The sequence below is a fragment of the Mastomys coucha genome, unplaced genomic scaffold, assembly GCF_008632895.1.
Source record: "Mastomys coucha isolate ucsf_1 unplaced genomic scaffold, UCSF_Mcou_1 pScaffold7, whole genome shotgun sequence".
NCBI classification, from domain to species: domain Eukaryota; kingdom Metazoa; phylum Chordata; class Mammalia; order Rodentia; family Muridae; genus Mastomys; species Mastomys coucha.
Window position 1 is genome coordinate 65,675,634 of NW_022196913.1, and position 19,594 is coordinate 65,695,227.

Below are 19,594 nucleotides of genomic sequence, written 5' to 3' on the forward strand. Positions count from 1 at the left end.
GAAGAGGAGGAGGTTAGATTCCCTCAGGCATGAGGACACCTGAGCCTGCTTTCCTTTCTCCTGCTTTTCAAGACTGGAGTGTATTCTGCCCACCTCAATGAGAAAATGTTTCTCCTGGCTTATGGTCTAAAATAGCAGTTTTCAACCTGAGGGTTTCGACCCCATGCGACCCTTTCACATGAATCCCCTAAGGATATCAGAAAACACAGATATTTCCAGCATGATTCATAACAGTAGAAAAGTTAGTAATAAAGTAGCAACAAAATTAATTTTATGGTGGGGTGACACCACAACATGAGGAACTGTAGTAAAAGGTCATAGCATTAGGAAGGTTAAGAACCACTAAAACCTCTCCCAGCCAGCGTTGCCATCTCCTGGTGGACAGAAAAGGAAATAGGAAGCTGGGCACAAGTAGGAGGCAGGTGACATAGGGTTCTGATGTCCCTGGGTCCCCACTTGAGAAGTGAGAACACGTGTTTGCTTGTGTGGTGGCCCAGAGTCTAGGGCCTCATAAAAGCCAACGTGTAAATTTAGCAAAATGCTGCTTCCTTTGATAAGCCAGGATGCCTTGAGTCAGTTGTTAGTCGAGCTTGTTAACATGAGATTCAGAGATGACCATAGCCCCCCTCCAGTTAAGACTCATCAGCCAAGAACAGTGCTTCTAAGCAAACGTTTTAGACCAACGGTAGCTCTTGGGGTGTAGGTGACCATGCTCTATTGCTCCCAGCAGTGAATGGATTTGTCTCTGAAATGAAACCACAATGAGATACGAAATTGATATGTTATAACCCCATGGAGATATAAGTAGGGAGGGCCTTTTTCTCATTTTGCACACTTTTCTAGTGATGGTTTACAAATCTTAGTGAAGTCAAGAAACCCTCACAGCTACATTGTCTTTGAGACAGGGACCCAGTAGGGCTGTGTCCTCCCAGTGAGATGGGCTATGGATGGCTGTGTGGTCCTCTGAGCCTCCAGCACACAGCGTGAGATTCCACTTCTGTCTGCATGTCTTTATTTCTCCTCTCTGTTTGTCTCCCTTTCACACTCCAGGATGGGTAGAGGATGCAGTAGTAGATTCTGCTCTGCTCTATGTCCTTGGGTCTCAGTTTTCTTATCTAAAAAGGGGAGGATCAGGCAGCTTTTGTGGCCATCACCTGAAAGTCCTACAGCCCAACGAGGGAGGAGACACGTAATATGTATGTGCAATTGCTTCAAACAGATTCTCATTAGAGAAAGAACATATGATGATAAAAACAAAGCTGGTGGGGAGGACAGGATAAGAGAGACCTTGTGTTGTGATGGATGCCTGAGCGCACAGACTTTATATGATGGTCGTATATGCTTGGGCCAGGGAGTGGCACTATTAGGAGGTGTGGCCTTGTTGGAGTAGGTGTGTCTCTGTGGATGTGGGCTTAAGATGCTCATTCTAACTGCCTGGAAGTCAGTCTTCCACTAGCAGCCTTCAGATGAAGATGTAGAACTCTCAGCTCCTCCTGCACCATGCCTGTCTGAATGCTGTCCTACCTTGATGATAATGGACTGAGCCTCGAACCTGTTAACCAGCCCACATTAAATTGTCTCTATAAGAGCTGCCTTGGTCATGGTGTCTGTTTACACAGTGAAACCCTAACTAAGACACTTGAGGTAAACTCTCTGAACATGCTGTGCCTCTTGATAAAGATATCCCATCCAGGGCATGTATGTTATGCCCCAAGTCAATCTGTCCACATGGCTGGATCTCTTCCAGATTATAGATCTGATGGTCTAAATTTCCAAGTTCTTAGCACTGAGCTGCCAACTTGGAGGCCTCTGTGTTTATGGACAGATGCATGGCTGAGTCAGTCTGAGGACTGGCTTGTTCTGGGGAGATTCATGCTTCTCCTATAGGTCCAAGAAGGAATAGAGCAGGACCACTCTGCTGTCCTTCAGCCCTCCCACAGCACACATCGGCTTGTGATGCCTTCTCTCTGGTCTCATAAAAGAGTAGGCTCTGCCCTCTTGTGGTGTAGCCATAAAGAAACTAGATCTTTCAAACATACCAGAATGGGCCCTACTCTCTTGTGATAGGAACCAGAATTTTCATACAAATAGAGAGAGGCCCTGCGTGCATCATGACAGTGGCCCTTCAGGAGCCAACTCACAGCCCAGAGAGGGGCAGGCTCTACCCTCTTACAGCGTCACTATATCACCAGTGCCCCAGCCTCGCCACACAGAGGGACTGGCCCCTAGTTGGTCTGAGGAGGCTCATCTTATTTCATGTCTATGTTAATGCTTCACAGGTTTTTCCACCTGATTTGTTAGTATCCAGATGCTGTAGAAACAGGCAGATCTGGAGATAGAGGGCAGAGGTTGCCAGGGGCTGAACAGATGGTAAGGGTAGTGACTGCAGGTTTGAAAGACAGGACAAAAGGTTTCTGAAGTGAGAGAGCAGGGATGGATAACAGCATGGGATAGACTAGAGTCGCTGAATCCCACACTTCCAAACAGTGACTGCAATGCCATGTGTCTTTCCGGGTTGAAAGACATTTACATGGAAACAGCAAAATAATGTATCCCCAACTAGAGTAGGGAGTACAGACCCAGGACCAGAAAACCTGAGGCTCATAGGGTGCAGCCCGGTCAGAACTTCATTTTTCCCAAGACTGAGAACATGGTCTCTCCTTCTTCCATCAGGACACACACCGAGGACTCTTCATCCAGCAACTCCGACCCACCCAGAATCTCCAGCCCAGAATCAAACTCAAACTCTTTGGCCATTCAGGATCTGGGAAATCCACCCTGGTGGAATCACTCAAGTGTGGGCTGTTAAGGAGTTTCTTCAGAAGGCGCCGGCCCAGACTGTCCTCAACCAACTCCACCCGCTTCCCACCGTCGCCCCTGGCTACTAAGCCGACAGGTAGGCACTCCAGGTGGTGGCCATAAGTCCTCAAGTTGTTGGGTTCTGCCTTCTCCGGGGGAGAGATGCTCAGAGTAAAGGCTGAGGCCTCAGCCAAGATGTAGCACGCACGTCCTCACTCACCACTGGAGGAACCCACTGGCATCCTGATGTGAGACAAACACTGGCCGCACAGTGCTGGGGACTTGGGAACCCAAACACACTTGTCACTGGCTGTCACGCGTCTCACTCCATTTTGTAGCTCCCTTGGGGGCGGGGCTCTGGATGTTACCTTGTGTCTGTACAGGATAGAAGGAAACCTCCAGCCTCTTGAGAGGAACTCTTGACAGACTGCCTAGGAAATTGCCAATGAATCCTCAAACTAAAAAGAGGGTCTCCCTTCAAGTCTGCCTCCTGTTACCACTAGAGGGCAGTAGTCAACAATATTTCCTCCCTGTGATTTCGTAAGCTATTACTCTTACCCTGCTACCATAAAGCCTGTCCTGGCCTCTTATCCATGCCATGAACACTTATCACTGAGGGGTAGGAAGGAAAGGCCACCTGCCAAATACTGCCTGCCCTCCTCTGCTAGCTTAAGCCCATAGCCGGCTAATCATGTCCACTCTCCCAGGTGGTTGTCCTGGACATGGTTGCCGGGCAGGAGACATTCCTAGGGATCCCTAATGCTCTTGCAGAGCTTACAATCTACAGATACATTGTAATGCTCTCGGGAGGCTTGGAGTCTATGGAAAGATACATTGAAGCGTGCATGTATCTAATCCCCCCTCACCTTCCCCCAACTCTGGACCCCACAGTCCTGCTTTTCCTTGGGCCCATCTCCGTCTGCCCCTTTTACCCTGTCTTCCCTTACCATCCACCCTTCTTCTTTTGCTGCCTGCTTTGGGGTTCCTGCACCATGTCCTGAGTCCTAACCCTTTGGCCTGCAGTCTCCGTGAGCATTAACAACCTGTACCCTGGTTGTGAGAACGTGAGCGTGAGGAGCCGCAGCATGATGTTCGAGCCAGGCCTCACCAAAGGGATGCTGGAAGTGTTCGTGGCTCCATCTCACCACCTCCACTGCTCGACCGATGACCAGTCCACCAAAGCCATCGACATCCAGAATGCTTATTTGAACGGTACACCCCACTTACTCTGAGGGAAGGAACTTGGTTTTTCCTTTTGTAGGGCTCCCAGTCAACGCAGGCCTGAGTCATGACAGGCTCACCTGCCTGAAAAGTAAAACTACATGGTAGGGAGCCGTCAGCACCTAGCAAAGCCCCTAGCACTCGGTGGGTGTTTGTTAAGTGACCGATTGGTTGGTTAGTACAGTTTGAAATGTGGAGCTGAGGACCTGTCTGGTGAGAGGTTCTAATGATGCACACAGCCCCTCATGGTTTGATAAAGCATGTTTGAAAAGGTGTTGTTTAAGCACATGGGCCGTCATACCGAATGCTCGTCATGGGGGATTCTCTGCACGGCTTCTTGTTGTCTGTTTGCTTATAAGACGAAGGCTGAGACAGAACCAGAGGCGGCCAGCCTCCGTCTTCATAATAACCAACTCTCAAGGGTGTTAACGTAACAGGCCCATGTTAACTTCTTCTGAGGGCCTTGCACCCGAGCTCCTCCCACCATGCCCCACCTCTCCATCCTGTCTCTGGAGCCTGCAGCTCACAGATCCTCAGGAGAGGAAAACCATGCCTCAACAGGAGCACAGTTTGGTGGGGATCCTGAGAGGGCAGGAGGAGAGATGTGTCAGAGCCTGCCATCATGGGAGGCTCTCAGAAGATAGCAGGATCACAGTATGTCCCTTCAACACTGTGACATGACATCATCAGGTCTTGTCACAGGTGTCTCCTATCTATACTGGAATGTGGCCCATGTGCCACAAGTTAGACATCCTGGGGAAGCCCTATGATTATCCTGTACCTAGTGATAATCTAGCTTCATCGCACATCTGAAGTTGTCATGATTTAACACTGGGAATCACCTCGGAGCTCTGTAAGAACATAGACTGCAGGGTCCGCCACGGCTGCCCCAGAGAAAACAGTGCTACTTGGTTAGGGGACCCAGTCAGAGAGCTCCAGGTTCCGACGACCAGGATTAAAGTCCGTGTCTACTTCCTTCATTTCAATCTCTGTGCCTTCTCTGCTTCCCAGGACAGAACTGGGCAGGCAGTGTGAAGAAAGAAGGGGCTTGTATTTGGGCCTCACCCTCAAAATCGCTACCACCAAGCAGGCCTTCAGGGCTGAAAGCTCTATTTCTGTTTTCAGAACTTTCCACACTAGACTGAGCTGCCAATTAGAGGATGTGTATATCTAAAACCACGTGATTCTGTGTGTTCAGTCCATTTCCCTATGGAACCGGAGAGGACTGAACTCTTCTTCTCCTGACTGGATCTCTACCTCTTTATATAATAATATGAAAGTGAGGGGAAAAAAAAACCAAAAAACAAAAAACAAAGTTTGTTTGTATACACAAACACTTCCACAACGTCACTGGGGCCCCGTACACCTATAACACACAGATACATCTGCAAGGGATTCAGAGTAGCTGTGCTGCAGATAAATAGCCAAGGCTATCCCTAATGAGAGCCGTTAGGAGGTGGGAGGGAGAGAGACAGGGATGTGTGTGTGGTAGAGGCTGGGCAGCACTGAAATGGGGACTTACACAGACACATGCCGCAGATGTCACTAGCCCTGTGCAGAGCCCCTAGAGTGCTAAGAGCCACTGAAGTTACAGGAGTGTTTCCCGACTGCAGCCTTTGTTTTCTCCCTGCAGGAGTCGGTGATTTCAGTGTATGGGAGTTCTCTGGAAACCCTGTGTACTTCTGTTGCTATGACTACTTCGCTGCCAATGATCCCACATCCATCCACATCATTGTTTTCAGTCTCGAAGAACCCTATGAGATCCAGCTGAACCAAGTGATTTTCTGGCTTAGTTTCTTGAAGTCTCTGGTCCCGGTTGAAGAACCCATAGGTGAGCGAGGCCCTTCCTTCCATTCCCCGGAGATGCTTCTATTGGGGTCCGCATGCTGGCTACACTCAGACCCTACAGAGTGGCACTCCCGGCTGTGGCTGCCTCCCAGTCCTGAGCCATCCTTGATAGCCACTTCTCTCCTCTGACTCACGTCATCACTAAGGGCGTCATTGCTGACTGCACAGTGGGGTCTTCCATCCATGGCTCCCTCCCTTCTGGAAAGTACTGGGGCATTCATCAGCAGAAGGGTTATCCTTCAGTCTGCATCTCCATGTGGCCTTGGTGAAAAGGAGCAGGTGACCTGGCCTCAGCACACTGGCTAGAGGGTAGGGTGATGGAAGGGACTTTGTGTCTATTGGGATCTATTGCAAGTGTACTCATGGTCCCTGCTGCAGAGTGATGTTCAGTAGCCAGCTTCTGTCTCCAGAGAACACAGACTCATAACATGAGCTGGCTGACCTCCCAGAGGTTGCCATTTTTGCCTCTTACTTCTCCCTTGTCATATCTCTTTTAAAACACTTCTGTAAGGAATGGTCCTGCCTGTGTGAGTTGGAGACATCTTCTCTCTGGGCGGTGTCAGGTATATGGCTAACGTTCAGAAGGGTTCCTCCACAGCTCTCCCCCTGCCCCACTGTGAAAGCTGACCTTGGTTGCAGTTTTCCCACCGACACATCAAAGCCTATTTAAAGACGCCCCCCAAGAGCTGCTTTCAGTGCTGCAGTCTGCGCTGGTCTCTGCTGAGGTTTCTAGCAGAGAATCCGGACCAGGGTCCACACTCCATAATGAAGCCCTTGAGTCTGTGCACAGATGGCACGTCACCTGTACAGGTGGTCTAGGCGTGAGGCCAGCGCAGCCAGAGAGGAGATGAGACTCTCACAGGGTGTACTTTCGCCCTCAGCATTTGGAGGCAAGCTGAAGAACCCTCTCCGCGTCGTCCTGGTGGCCACACATGCTGACATCATGAACATCCCTCGGCCTGCTGGCGGCGAGTTTGGATATGATAAGGATACATCCTTGCTGAAAGAGATCAGAAACAGGTGAGGGTGGCCTCCTGGTGGGAATAGGTGAGGGTGGCATCCCAGTGGGTGGGGTGAGCATCTGGACTGGGGGACAGGTCAGGTGAGACAATGGGGCAAAGGACATGTGGCCATGCTAGGTAGGCTGGCGTGTGGTGGCTGGAGGAACTTTCATCACTGATTGATCCTTTGTTGAATTTTCCATTTCCATCAAAACAATGAGCGAGAGAGACCATGGCAAAAGGCCACTCTCCTCTTCTCACTCAGCACCCCCACACAGACTTCTGCCCTCATCAATATTCATTTTCCAACAAGTTGTAAGACACCGGCTGGGTTAGGAAATTACGTCGTCGGTTAACATCCAGAAAGAATGGAAAAGATCAGAGTGCTTTTCCTGTCAGTGAGATCGTATAAGTCCTTTGTTTTCTCTTATAAAGGAGTATAAGAGTATAACATTTAAACTTAGAATCTGTTAGGAATGTTCGGTGCTATAACGATATGCCTCAAGTCAGATAGGCAATAACAAAAAGATGTATTTAGCTTAGGAGGAGAGAAGTCTAAACCCCATTTCATCAGTCCTTGTGTCATCCCCTGGATAACATCACTTCCTGCTGTGTGGCATCATGGTGGAGAGCATGTAGGGTAGGAATTCAGAGAGGTTCAGGGACTGGGCTCTCTTGAGATGTCACAGGTCCCATGGAAGCTACTTCATCAACACATATCACCATGCTGGGGACAGAGCCTCTATGTCAGGCACCCCTGGAGACAGACCAAATCCAAACTGTAGCAGGCTTCAAGGCTCCATCAAAGAGTTTGAACTTGGGAGCTGGAGAGATGGCTCAGCAGTTAAGGGCACTTGCTGCTCTTTGAGAGGACCTGAATTTGGTTCCCAGCCACCCACACATGCAGCTGCCTGTAACTGTAGTTCTAGGGGATCTAATGTCCCCTTTTGGCATCTGTGGGCTCCCAAACACAGGTGTCATATACACAGAGATACATACACATGAATAAAAATAAAAATGAGTCCTAAAAACACTAGATTGAACCTGCAGCTTCCTGAAACTTACTGGCACTTGGGTGCTGAATTATCAATGAGATCTATCTATCTATCGATCGATCGATCGATCGATAGTCTGTTTTCTTTCGACATACAAGGAGGTCTTATGTGAATAGTTTTAGATCAGAGATGTAACTTTCTTATTCTGCTTGTCATCTTCTGCATTTCCTTCTCTCCCTTGGAAAGCAGACACATAAGCCTCTGCATCCGGAGGCTCTGACGTCTTTCTACATTCTCCTCCTCTACCTGTGCTGAAACCCCAGACTCTTGATTGTGTGATTGAAGGAGTACATCGACTTACCAGAGGGACCAGCAGGATTCACCCAACTGTAGGGACAGAGAGGCTCTTTCAGGGTCTCTGTGACCCTTTCTCCTTTCCTCCCATCAGCCACTAGGGCCAGATGGAACATGGCCACTGCATGGGAACACCTAAAGCTGACTGAGAGCTGATGTCACTCCTGCTCTTGCCGTAGGTTCGGGAATGACCTTCATGTCTCAAATAAACTGTTTGTGCTAGATGCAGGAGCATCTGGGTCTAAGGACATTAAGGTTCTTAGGAATCACCTGCAAGAAATACGGAGTCAGATTGTCTCGGTGAGTACACATGGAGAGGCGGGGACCCCACTGTGGGATGCCAGCACTAGCCAGCATGCTGGCCCCACTCTCGTGTCCGCAGCTTGGTTTGGTTTTTCAGGGGGACAGGTAGACAGTAGAAGCCAGGACTAAGGTCTGTTTCCAGGTGATATTTTCCTGTTACTCTGGAAGAGGCAGGAAGAGGCAAACAGACAAAGTAGTAGATGAGGGTTGTTATGGACAATAATGGACCACCTCACAGTGCATCAAGTTCTTATTGTGTTTTCTGGCTTCTTTAAATATAAGATTTCTTTTTACAAACCACAACAGCAATTCTAATCTGCTTATTTAGTGTGTGTAACAAATTCAGAAAAGTAGTCACTAACAAAATTTACTGAAGGATGTGTGTTGATAGGTGAAGACAAACCGGATGAGACTATTCTCATTGGCACATTAGATGAGACTGTGTTCTCATTGGCACATTGGAAGACACTGTTCTTATTGATACATTAGATGAGACTGTGATCTCACTGACACATTGGAAGACATTGTGTTCTCACTGACACATTGGAAGACATTGTGTTCTCATTGACACACTGAAAGAGACTGTGTTTTCATTGCAGGTAAAATATGAGGGAGTGCTGCACTTTCCCCATTTGCACAAATGCAATATGATTCTGCACAGAATCGCCATGGGATGGAGGGCATTGGGCTTTCCATCTTGAAACTGAAACGAAAGGAGAAAACATGTTTCCGTGGTTTTTATAATCAAAACAGTTAAGGCGGCTTAGAGAGTATCCCCAGAAATCAGAATGTCCATAGAAATGCACTAGCACACAAAGAAGCTGAGCCAGAGAGATGGCTCACTTAGGAATGTACTCAGTGCACAGACAGAAGCCTGAGCGTGGATCTTCAGCTCTCATGTAAAAGCTAAGTGCATAGATCTGCACTTGCAGTCCCAGTGCTAGGGAGTGAGGTGAGAGGACACAGGAGGAGCCTGGAAGCTTGCCTGGTCACCTGCATCAGTCAGACAGGAACCTTGTGTCAAAAAATGAGGTGGAAAGTGACTGAGGAACACATGAGGCTTTGACATGTAACATATACATTGTGTGCACACACAAACACACAGGCATCAAGAAAGGGAGGGAGAGAAGGGGGTGTTGTTTCATTTTAATAGAGAAAATGGCTACTTAATAAATGAACCCAACTGCTTATTTGCTTAGGATGAAATAAGTTGGACCATTCTGCTCATGACATATCCCTAAAGTGGGTGGATTAAAGCTTACAAATGTATGAATGTAGAACAGTAAATATCATGATGGGTTCTGGGAAGCATGTGCAGCTGGAATGGGTTGAAGCAGATACAGTGTCAGACACAGGCCAAAAAAACTGATGATCTCCAACCTTGTAGGAAACTTAACTCTTTCTTACCCCTCTGTGCTTCATTAAGTGCTGGGGAAATAACTCTATCTCTCTTAATATTTACTTTATAATTCTCTGTGCTTGAGTAAGCGCTGTAAAACATAATTCTTTTACTTTCTAAACTTCTTTATAGTTCTGTGGTACTTAGCATGCTGTGTAGCAGCAGCAGGGAGCTCAGGGGGGGAGCTTACTGCTAAGGTTCCTTTTTTTCTTGCCCAGAAGACTTTGTGCCTCTAACTTGGAAGGTGAGAGGGAGGCTTGGAGCAGTTAACTTCTAGTGAACCCAGAAAACAGTCATGCTCACAGAAAGAAGAGTTTTTATACAGGCAATATGCACAGAGACACACATATTTATACACTCACATTTTGGTCAGGCCTGACCATCTGTTTCATCAACTCCACAAGTGTCCATGCAGACTTACGTACATACACCTATACTTATATATGCACATCTGTATATTTGGTGGATGGACCTAAAGCCCCTACAAGCAAGTTCCATTGAGCAAGCGCCAGTGCAGAAAAAAACTCACCCATTATGGATGAAAAGCAAGCTCTAACTTTTATTGCTTAGAGAAAGAAAAAACTTCTACCCTTTTATTGAGTATGAAAAAGCCCCGCCCTTGTCAGTAAGAAGAAACTGTTTGCTGTTAAGAAAAAAACTGTCTCGTGGTAAGAAGTCGGTCTGCTCTATCTGCTCTGCCGTGCTTTCTCTCCCTGTTCTGATTGTCCTTGGTCCTAGTTCTTTACCTTCTCAGGATACACAATCACATGGCATTCCAAGCATCTTTTCCCAGAAGTTCACAATTTCAAACATAAAACCAAATCATAAATTGAGTAAGAAGTTACAACAGAGATATTTACATGTGTTCCCATTAAGACTAGATATTGAGTAAACATTGATTATCTGCCACTAGCTCCACAGGTCATTAAGAGTTTAAAACCATAATTCTTATGTCTAAGTAAGCATGGTTTTGTCAAGAGGCAAATCATCTGCCTAGTGTCTCAAGAATATGGGAGTTTTATAGAGATAAATCTAGCCACTATTTTATCTTCTGTCCTTGCACCTACAATAAATTGTTCATTCTCAATTTATGACCTTTGGTTATCAGATCATGGCTTCACAGCTATCCCAGAAAGAATGTTTTCCCTGATCATAAATCTGTTTCACTTCTGTTTTCTATCTTAGTGCAATGAGCTTATGACACGTGAAGATTTCCAGAGCTCTAATTGCAGCTTTCATATTACAGAGGGCTCAAAATTACTTGTGTACATTTATGAATTCTATAGAATCATGATTAGGAATTATGAATCATCAATTTATGTCTATATAACATTGCTACAAAGGAGTACATCTTCGTTGATGTGCAGAAAATCTGCCCAAATAGGGCAGGCTAATGCCGAGGAATTGTTATATTAATGCAATAATGCCAGGAAAGGCATATCAGCAGTAAGAATCAGTCCTGAGATGAGACTTCTGAAAGCCTTGCAATTCAGAATTATCCATCACAGCCATGCAGAACAATGCGTCATCTCTAGAACCTCACTTTTGTATGCTTTTAGCCTTTCCTGACAGGGGAATCTAGGAGAATGTGTTTTTAAAATAGCTTGGGACTAAGAAATCCTTCTAAAAGTTTTCAAAGGAATTATACCTGTTTGAAAAGTGGTATTTTTTTTCCTCATCAGAAGAAAGTCATGCAGCATAAAGTGAGCTTCAGTGAGGGCAGATGCCAGTGTGCGTGAGGGATGGAGGGTTCCCTAGACAAAGGCTCCTAAGGTGATAAAGAGCACCATCATGGGAAAGGCTGAACAGCCTTAGGAGGCTCCTTTGTCCTGAGTGAAGGGTGCAGTTCATCTCTCCCCCAGTGGGGCCACCCTGTACTCAGTGTTGGAAGCACCCAGGCCTCTGTCATGAGCCCTTGCTCCAGGTGTGCTTTCAGGATCCCCAGAAAACCCAAGGCCAGCAAGCACACCATCCTCTGTGTCTCACAGACCCTTGCTTTCCCACCGGGAAAGAAATAGCAAGAGCTATTTCTCAGTTGTGACATGGTAGTGGTCTGGCAGGCTTGATCCCACAGGTCAGCAGGCTGTGACATGGGGACAAATACTCAGTGAAGAAGACAGGGTCTCCTCACAGGTCTAGATCAAGATGCCTGTGCCTCGGACAACCGGGGTTCTTTGAATTCCCCAAGCTTGATTGTGGCCTTGCAAACTACTTTGCAGACCAACCCCCATCCAGGTGGTGCCCTAAATGAATGGTCTCCATCCTTGACACCTTTGCCTTTTTAATTTTTTTTTAATTCATTTTTAAAGATTGTATGCATGTGAATGTTTTGCATACATATATGTATGTGTTCACAAAGATCAGAAGAGAACATCATATCTCTGGAATTGGAGTTATGGAAGGTTAGGAGCCACCATATTCATGCTGGGGAATAGAGCCTCGTCCTGTGCAAGAACAACAAATGCTCTAAACCTCTGAGCCATCTCTTCAGCCCCCAGCTTTGCCGTTTATAAATTAAGAAGTGGGACTAAGGTGGCATAAGAAACATTTTGTGTAATTAATGAGGTAATACCTAGATGGTTTCCAATTAGAATGGTGTGGGACTATAGGAATGTGAAGTATTGGTTGGTTTGCTTTACCACCTTGATAGGTAAAAGTAAAAAAAAAAAAAAAAAAAAAAAAAAAAAAAAAAAAAAAAAAAAAACCACAATTTTAAGCTAATTGCTAACTATTGGTCTAATGATATTACAGCAGATCTGGTGAATCCACTCTGACGTTGATAAAATTCTCATTTTTCTGTCTCACTCTGCATAACTTTACTGCTTCTGACTAAGATGATTACCTAACTAGTGAGGAGGGATGAAGGGAGAAAGAGAGAGAAGCTAGAGGCAGGGGCGATATGAGGGAAGCATTAGGCACTAGTGAACGTTAGTTGAGTCCATAGTTCCTGAAATATAGCTGCAAGGACTGATGATCACTTGCACATAAGATCACTACCATTCCCCCGACCCCTGTTTGATTATGAAGTCTGCCTAAAGACAGCACTAGGATAGTCATTGACCCAGTACCAAGCCAGAGCCAGTAACGTGCTGACCTCCCCTCTTTCTCTGGGTATGTGCTGCATGGATGAATGCTGCTGTCTCTCCCAGTTCTTAGAGCTTCATGGTTGTGCAGTGGCTAACCTGTCCCACCTGTGTGTCTAGGGGTGCCCTCCCATGACTCACCTGTGTGAGAAGATCATCTCCACTCTGCCCTCCTGGCGGAAGCTCAACGGACCAAACCAGCTGATGTCGCTGCAGCAGTTTGTGTATGACGTGCAGGACCAGCTGAACCCCCTGGCCTCTGAGGATGACCTCAGGCGCATTGCACAGCAGCTGCACAGCACGGGAGAGGTGAGGCCTGGGGGTGGGAAAGCCCCAGCTGGCCAAGAGTTCTGCTACATATCATATCTCATCCGAGGAGGCTGGCCTCACCCTGCCGAGTCCTACAGAATTTCTGCTCTTCCTCACCCTGCCGAGTCCTACGGAATTTCTGCTCTCCCTCTTCTCCTTAGTGTTACTAGTGCTCAGTGTGGGCTGGATACTTCAGAACTTGAAATGAAGGCATGCTTGGTTTACAAAGGTAGTAAGAATACCGTTTTCAAAGCAAAGCAAAAAGCAACAGTGTATATCAGAAAGAGATACACTGGCCAGAGTGACAGTAGGCCCCATGGGGGAAGTTGCTCAAGAGCCTTGTGGCTTCTTTGTGGGGTCTAAAAAGAGGCCTAAGTTTGTAAGAGTTTTGGAGGCTCTCTATTTTGATTGACAAGTTTGGGCTATGTAAGCTTTTGCTCACTGTGAATATCTCTTCCCGTGGTGCATCTGGTTTTTGTCATTTCCATGCCATCTATGCATAGGCATAACATGATTAATAAGGAGTTCTCCCCAAAGATTTACTTACAGGACACAGTTTTCCTGATTGCTCCTGTACCAAAACCAGTTCAGACTGGATATGGCTCTCCTACCATTATACACTGACATGACTAAATGGAATAGAAGCTAGATGTTTTATGGCTGTTAAAAGGAGAAGAAATTTATTCCATTGAGAGAGAGATAGAGAGATAGAGAGAGTGGGGGGGGGAATAAGTATGTGTATAAGTAAGTGTGTGTGGTGTGTGTGTGTGTGTGTGTGTGTGGTGTGTGTGTGTGTGTGGTGTGTGTGTGTGTAGCCTGATGGAGGTTGGGGGTTCTAGGATGTTAACAGGCTGCTACATGCATTGTTTGGAGTGTTGTATGTGTGCACAGGACATTCAGAAAAGGGTCTCAGGCTACCAGTTGCATTATTAGAACTGAGATGTGTGCAAACTCCTATCAGGTAGAACAGCTATTGCCCATGCATGTCTGCCTTGGGTCTGCTGTCCTGGTTTATTTGTGTGTTTGTTTGTTTTGCTGATGTCTTCTAGATCCTGTTAGTTAGTTAGTTAGTTAGTTAGTTAGTTAGTTAGTTACTCTTGTCCTGAGTTACTGGTTCTCTGTTGCCCCCTCAGGCACCCTCTACCTCCCTGTTCTTTCTGGCAGCCTTAGGGTGGCTGCTCTGAGGGAACTGAGAGTTCAGGCTCCAGATACGATCCTGGGCTGACAAATACTGAGAAAATCCCACAAGCAGTCTTCATGGTGATGGCGCCTGTGGACAATAAGACACTCTGATGTGCATGGTGCCCCTGTCAGGACCACACCTTTAACGACCTCCCCAGCAAGCAACACCCACCAGAAATGACAGAAATTGGAGTCTTTGCTCTTGGTTGTGGGACTCTTAGCCCAGCATGGGAGCTCTGTTTTAACTGCATCGTATGCCTGTCGCAGAAGTGGCATAGCCATTTCCCTCCTTCCTCCTATGAAATCAAGTGGCTGTGTGGGCTAGGCTGGGCCCAACATCAACAACTGTGATTATTAACAATTAAAAGCAGTTCTGAGAATATTGAAAACCAGAAGCTGGGTTTATTGGTTTGGAGTGCCTATTGTTTATCTTGTTTAATTTTATTTTGTTGTCTACTTTTTGTTTACTTTTTGGAACTAATAGTCAATCTAGAGCTAGTGGCCCAGAAGGACCTCAAACCGTGATGCCAGCCTTTAAACTCTCAGTCTACTGCCAGCTGATTGGCTGACTGACTAGCAGTACTGTAAAGCAGCTGAATGCAAGGAAGAAGACAGGTGGAGCGAAGCTAGAAATAAAAAGTGTCTTCCCCATTAAAATAAACTCTCTCCTTTGACAGGATTCTCTTAGCTACTAGGTCTTGACCAGACATTTTTCTAAAGCATGACATGTAACCCTCTTAATGTCTTATCACATTCCCTCTCTCCTTGAGCATAAGACTTTAAGTAATAAAGACTGGAAGGAAGAGGGAAGAGCAAAGGAGATCAGCGATGTGGACCAGTTCTGCACAGATGGAGCCTTCTTAAGTCTGGTTAAGAACTGCAGCTCCTCAGCTTCCTCCTCCATGTGTCAAGCTTTGTTCTTCTCGACCATAAAGAAATAGTAGTAGTTAGTTAGCTTGAAGTGGCAAAGCCAGATCCACTCAGTCAGTGCCTTGGTGAAAGTTGACTGTCTCCCAGGGAAGTTACCTCTGAGGCTCAAAAATGAAGGAAGGCAGTAGAGTGCCATGGCCAGCAGGTGGCGCCAGAATGCCCTACAGGGAAAGCCGGCTCCGGGGAACCATTATTTATCTATCCTAAAAGAGCCCAGAAGGAGAAAGTGATTTTTGGCTTTGTTTTGTTCTCTTCTCATATTTTTTTTTCCTCCAACTTTTGTTCTGTTAAGGAAATAGACTCCCTGGCTGCCATTTGGTGTCATTTGTTTTTCCCTCTTTCAGTTGAAAGGTTATCACAGGGGCAAACTTGTTTTAAAAAAAAAAAAAAACTTACATAATATTTTTAAAAAGTAAGTAGTTACAATATCCTAAACATTTTTTGGAGTCGGGGCAGGGATTCCATTGCTATGGATTATATGTGTCATGAGATATGCTTGTAATCCTAGCGCTCAGAAAGATGAGGTCCAGTCCAGACCACATAGTGACACCTTGTCTCAAACTACAGATGCTACCACGAATTCTCATGTCCTCAAATCTCAGCTGACACTGACTGACAATTTGCATTTTGATTCTTTTGCATCCTTTTTCTCATCTTTTTCATTGATTTTGTACCCATTACCCATAAACCATTGAGTCTCTCCAAAGACAAGATTGTTCTCACACAGAACTCAATAAAACACATGTCCACAGCCCAGGCACAGCCTGATACAGGACAGTGGGAAAGCTTACTGTCTTCTCAGGGGGTTACCATTTGCCCTGAAAATCTCTCTTGATAGCTGCTTTTATTCATTTGTGGGGTTTTCCCCCCTAGATTCCATCTCAGACTCCATCAGAAACTAACCGTTTAATTCCCTCATCTCGCCTTCTTTCCAAGTCGCCCTTCATTTTTTGCTTATTGCTTTGGTTGGTTGTTGCTGCTTTCATTTCTGTCTTTACATATTTTCAATTTTTACCTCTATGGGAATTTGCTCTTCTTTGACATTCCTGAACCAGTGTCGAGAAGGGGTCTGGTTTGTTTGTTTTGTTTTTGTTTTTCCATTAATTAATAATTAATTTATTTACTTTACATCCCAATTGCACCCCCTTTCTCCCTGTCCCACCCTCATAAGCCCTGCCTCCTATTCCTCTTTCCCTTTCTCTTCAAAGAAGGCGGAGGGACCTCCCAGAGAACCAGCCCATTCTGGCATGTCCTCTCCCACTGAGGCTGTGGATCCATGCCTCACTGAGTCTCCTGGGGAATCCCCCACTGACCTCTGGGTGATGAGTGCCTTTGGCCTGGGTCTCCTTTCCATCTGGTGACTCTGAGTTGTCTCCTCTGGCAGATCAACATCATGCAGAGTGAGACAGTGCAGGATGTGTTGCTGCTGGATCCTCGATGGCTCTGCACCAATGTTCTGGGGAAGCTGCTGTCTGTGGAGACGCCCCGAGCCCTGCACCATTACCGGGGCCGCTACACCATGGAAGACATCCAGCGTCTGGTCCCCGACAGTGATGTGGAGGAGCTGCTGCAGATACTGGATGCCATGGACATCTGCGCCCGAGACCTGAGTAGTGGGACAATGGTGGATATCCCTGCTCTGATCAAAACAGACAGCCTGCAGCGCTCCTGGGCGGATGAGGAGGATGAGGTGATGGTGTACGGCGGGGTGCGCATCGTCCCCGTAGAGCACCTCACCCCCTTCCCCTGTGGCATCTTTCACAAAGTTCAGGTCAACCTGTGCCGGTGGATCCACCAGCAGAGCGCGGAGGGTGATGCGGACATCCGTCTGTGGGTGAGTGGCTGCAGGATCGCCAACCGTGGGGCTGAGTTGCTGGTGCTGCTGGTCAATCATGGCCAGGGCATCGAGGTACAGGTGCGTGGACTGGAGACGGAGAAGATTAAGTGCTGCCTGCTGCTGGACTCGGTGTGCAGCACCATCGAGACTGTCATGGCCACCACCTTGCCAGGGTTGTTGACGGTGAAGCACTACCTGAGCCCCCAGCAACTAAGGGAACACCACGAACCGGTCATGGTTTACCAGCCCCGGGACTTCTTCCGTGCGCAGACCCTGAGAGAGAACTCCCTTACCAACACCATGGGAGGGTACAAGGAAAGCTTCAGCAGCATCACGTGCTTTGGGTGTCATGATGTCTACTCACAGGCCAGTCTTGGCATGGATATCCATGCGTCAGACCTGAGTCTCCTGACGCGGAGGAAACTGAGTCGCCTGCTTGACCCACCCGACCCCATGGGGAAAGACTGGTGCCTTCTGGCCATGAACTTGGGCCTCCCAGACATGGTGGCCAAACACAACGTCAACAACAGGGCTTCTAGGGATTTCCTCCCCAGCCCAGTGCATGCCTTGCTACAGGAATGGACCTCCTACCCTGAGAGCACGGTGGGCATCCTTATATCCAAACTTCGGGAGCTGGGGCGCCGGGATGCTGCGGACTTTTTACTGAAGGCCTCCTCTGTGTTCAAGATCAACCTTGATGGCAATGGGCAGGAGGCCTATGCCTCAAGCTGTAACAGTGGCACATCCTACAATTCCATTAGCTCAGTGGTGTCCCGGTGAGGGCAGCCTTGGCTTGGGTAGGGTCTTTATGGACTGAGATGCAAGGGCGGAGGGGAGGGGGCAACTCACCCTTCTCAGTGCAGATTCCCATGCAGTCCTTCTGCTCCTGAAGACACCCTCCACCCTGTCCTCAGCCTCCCAGCCTCCCTCTCCCTCCCTCTCACACATCCCCCAGTCAAGAGCAGACCATATCCTTCACTTGGGTCACTTGGGAAGCTAGAGCCCCTCCTGTCAGTGTTTTGGACTCCATCTCTTGTCCTCTAATACCTTGCTTATTACTGATAATTTTATTGAGATTCCAAACTTTTCAATGAAAAAAAAAATTTAACTCCTTTATTGATTATCCTTACCAAAAAAGAAAAAAAAAAAAAGAAACACACACATTTATCCATAATGTGTATTTCTTATCCTTTTCTCTGCTGAACCAGCCCCTCAGCTTCTCTCTTTTATATTTGTAGGAGAGACTCCCATGCTTGGACCCCACTGTATGATTTATAAACAGACAATATGTGAGTGCCTTTTGCAGAAGAGGGTGTGTTGAATCATCTGAGTCAGCCCGGAGCTGCTACCAAGGAAATGCTACCTCTCTGTCCCTTGCTGTGTACTGATCACCGCCAGAGGTGCTTCACTCTGACTTGTTGGGTTTGGGTTTTTTTTTTCTTTCTTTCTTTCTCTTTCTAGGGAGGGGGCTCTGTGTTTCATTTGGCAAGGAAAGAGGAGAAAGGAGTCCTCCCCAGAGTGTTCATGGCCAGTGTTGCTGTAAGAAGACAATTTTGGTTGCACATGAGACCTACAGACGGTCACACTTCCTTCCTCCCTCCCTTCTCAGGTAGAAGGTTGACGCAGTGTAGGGTTATGGAGACCTGTGTTAAGAATTGCTAAGACCCCCCCCCCCAACTCATAACCCATGGCAGTCCGTTATTGTTGGCTCCACGCTGAGGTCCTGGTATGATCACTTCTTGCACTTGAAGTCTGAGAGAAAGGAAATAGAGGGAAGAACAAGTTTTCTTGGGGGTGATTGAGATTGGGATCGAATTTTAAATCAGTGTGAGGGAACATGTTTTAATTCTTCTGTCCTGAGAAGCATGTAATGTTACCATATCACCTGTACATATATATATGCACTATGTATATACATATATATTGATACTGGTATTTTTACTTAATCTATAAGATGTCGTAAAATAATTAAGTTTGGGTTTTTTTTCCTCTCTTCTTTTGTTTTATAAATAAATGGTTGCTTATTGCATTTGACTGGTTAATCCTTGTTTCAGAAGAAGTTGTCCTCTCTGTTGGGTTTCCACACGTGGTGTTCTGCACTGTGGCAGTGACTGATGCGGGATTCAGATCTAATCTTCAGGATGTGGAAAGCACCACACTTGCCTGGGTGCTTATTTATTCATAAAACTAGTTGTGGCAGAGGGAATGCCAAGGGCTTGGATGTCCCGTCTCAGATGGCCCATGGTCCTTCCAGACCTGGATCCATAGACTCTGTAGGCCTTCCTGAGGAATGGCACCCTCCAATCTCTCATTCCCCAGGTCTGTGTTGAATA

General features: G+C 46.8%; 1 protein-coding gene across 4 annotated transcripts in view; it reads left to right on the plus strand.

The window, feature by feature from the left end:
• Positions 1-19,290, plus strand: part of Dapk1 (death associated protein kinase 1) — a 164,993-nt gene extending 145,703 nt beyond the window's left edge. For all 4 annotated transcript variants that reach the window (XM_031359276.1, XM_031359275.1, XM_031359274.1 and 1 more), the window contains 7 exons: positions 2,674-2,896; positions 3,823-4,011; positions 5,654-5,851; positions 6,750-6,888; positions 8,398-8,518; positions 13,124-13,312; positions 16,809-19,290. In XM_031359276.1, the coding sequence (XP_031215136.1) occupies positions 2,674-2,896; positions 3,823-4,011; positions 5,654-5,851; positions 6,750-6,888; positions 8,398-8,518; positions 13,124-13,312; positions 16,809-18,041 (2,292 nt within the window). In that variant the 3' untranslated portion in view covers positions 18,042-19,290. The remainder of the gene's footprint in view (positions 1-2,673; positions 2,897-3,822; positions 4,012-5,653; positions 5,852-6,749; positions 6,889-8,397; positions 8,519-13,123; positions 13,313-16,808) is intronic.
• Positions 19,291-19,594: the final 304 nt, after the last annotated feature.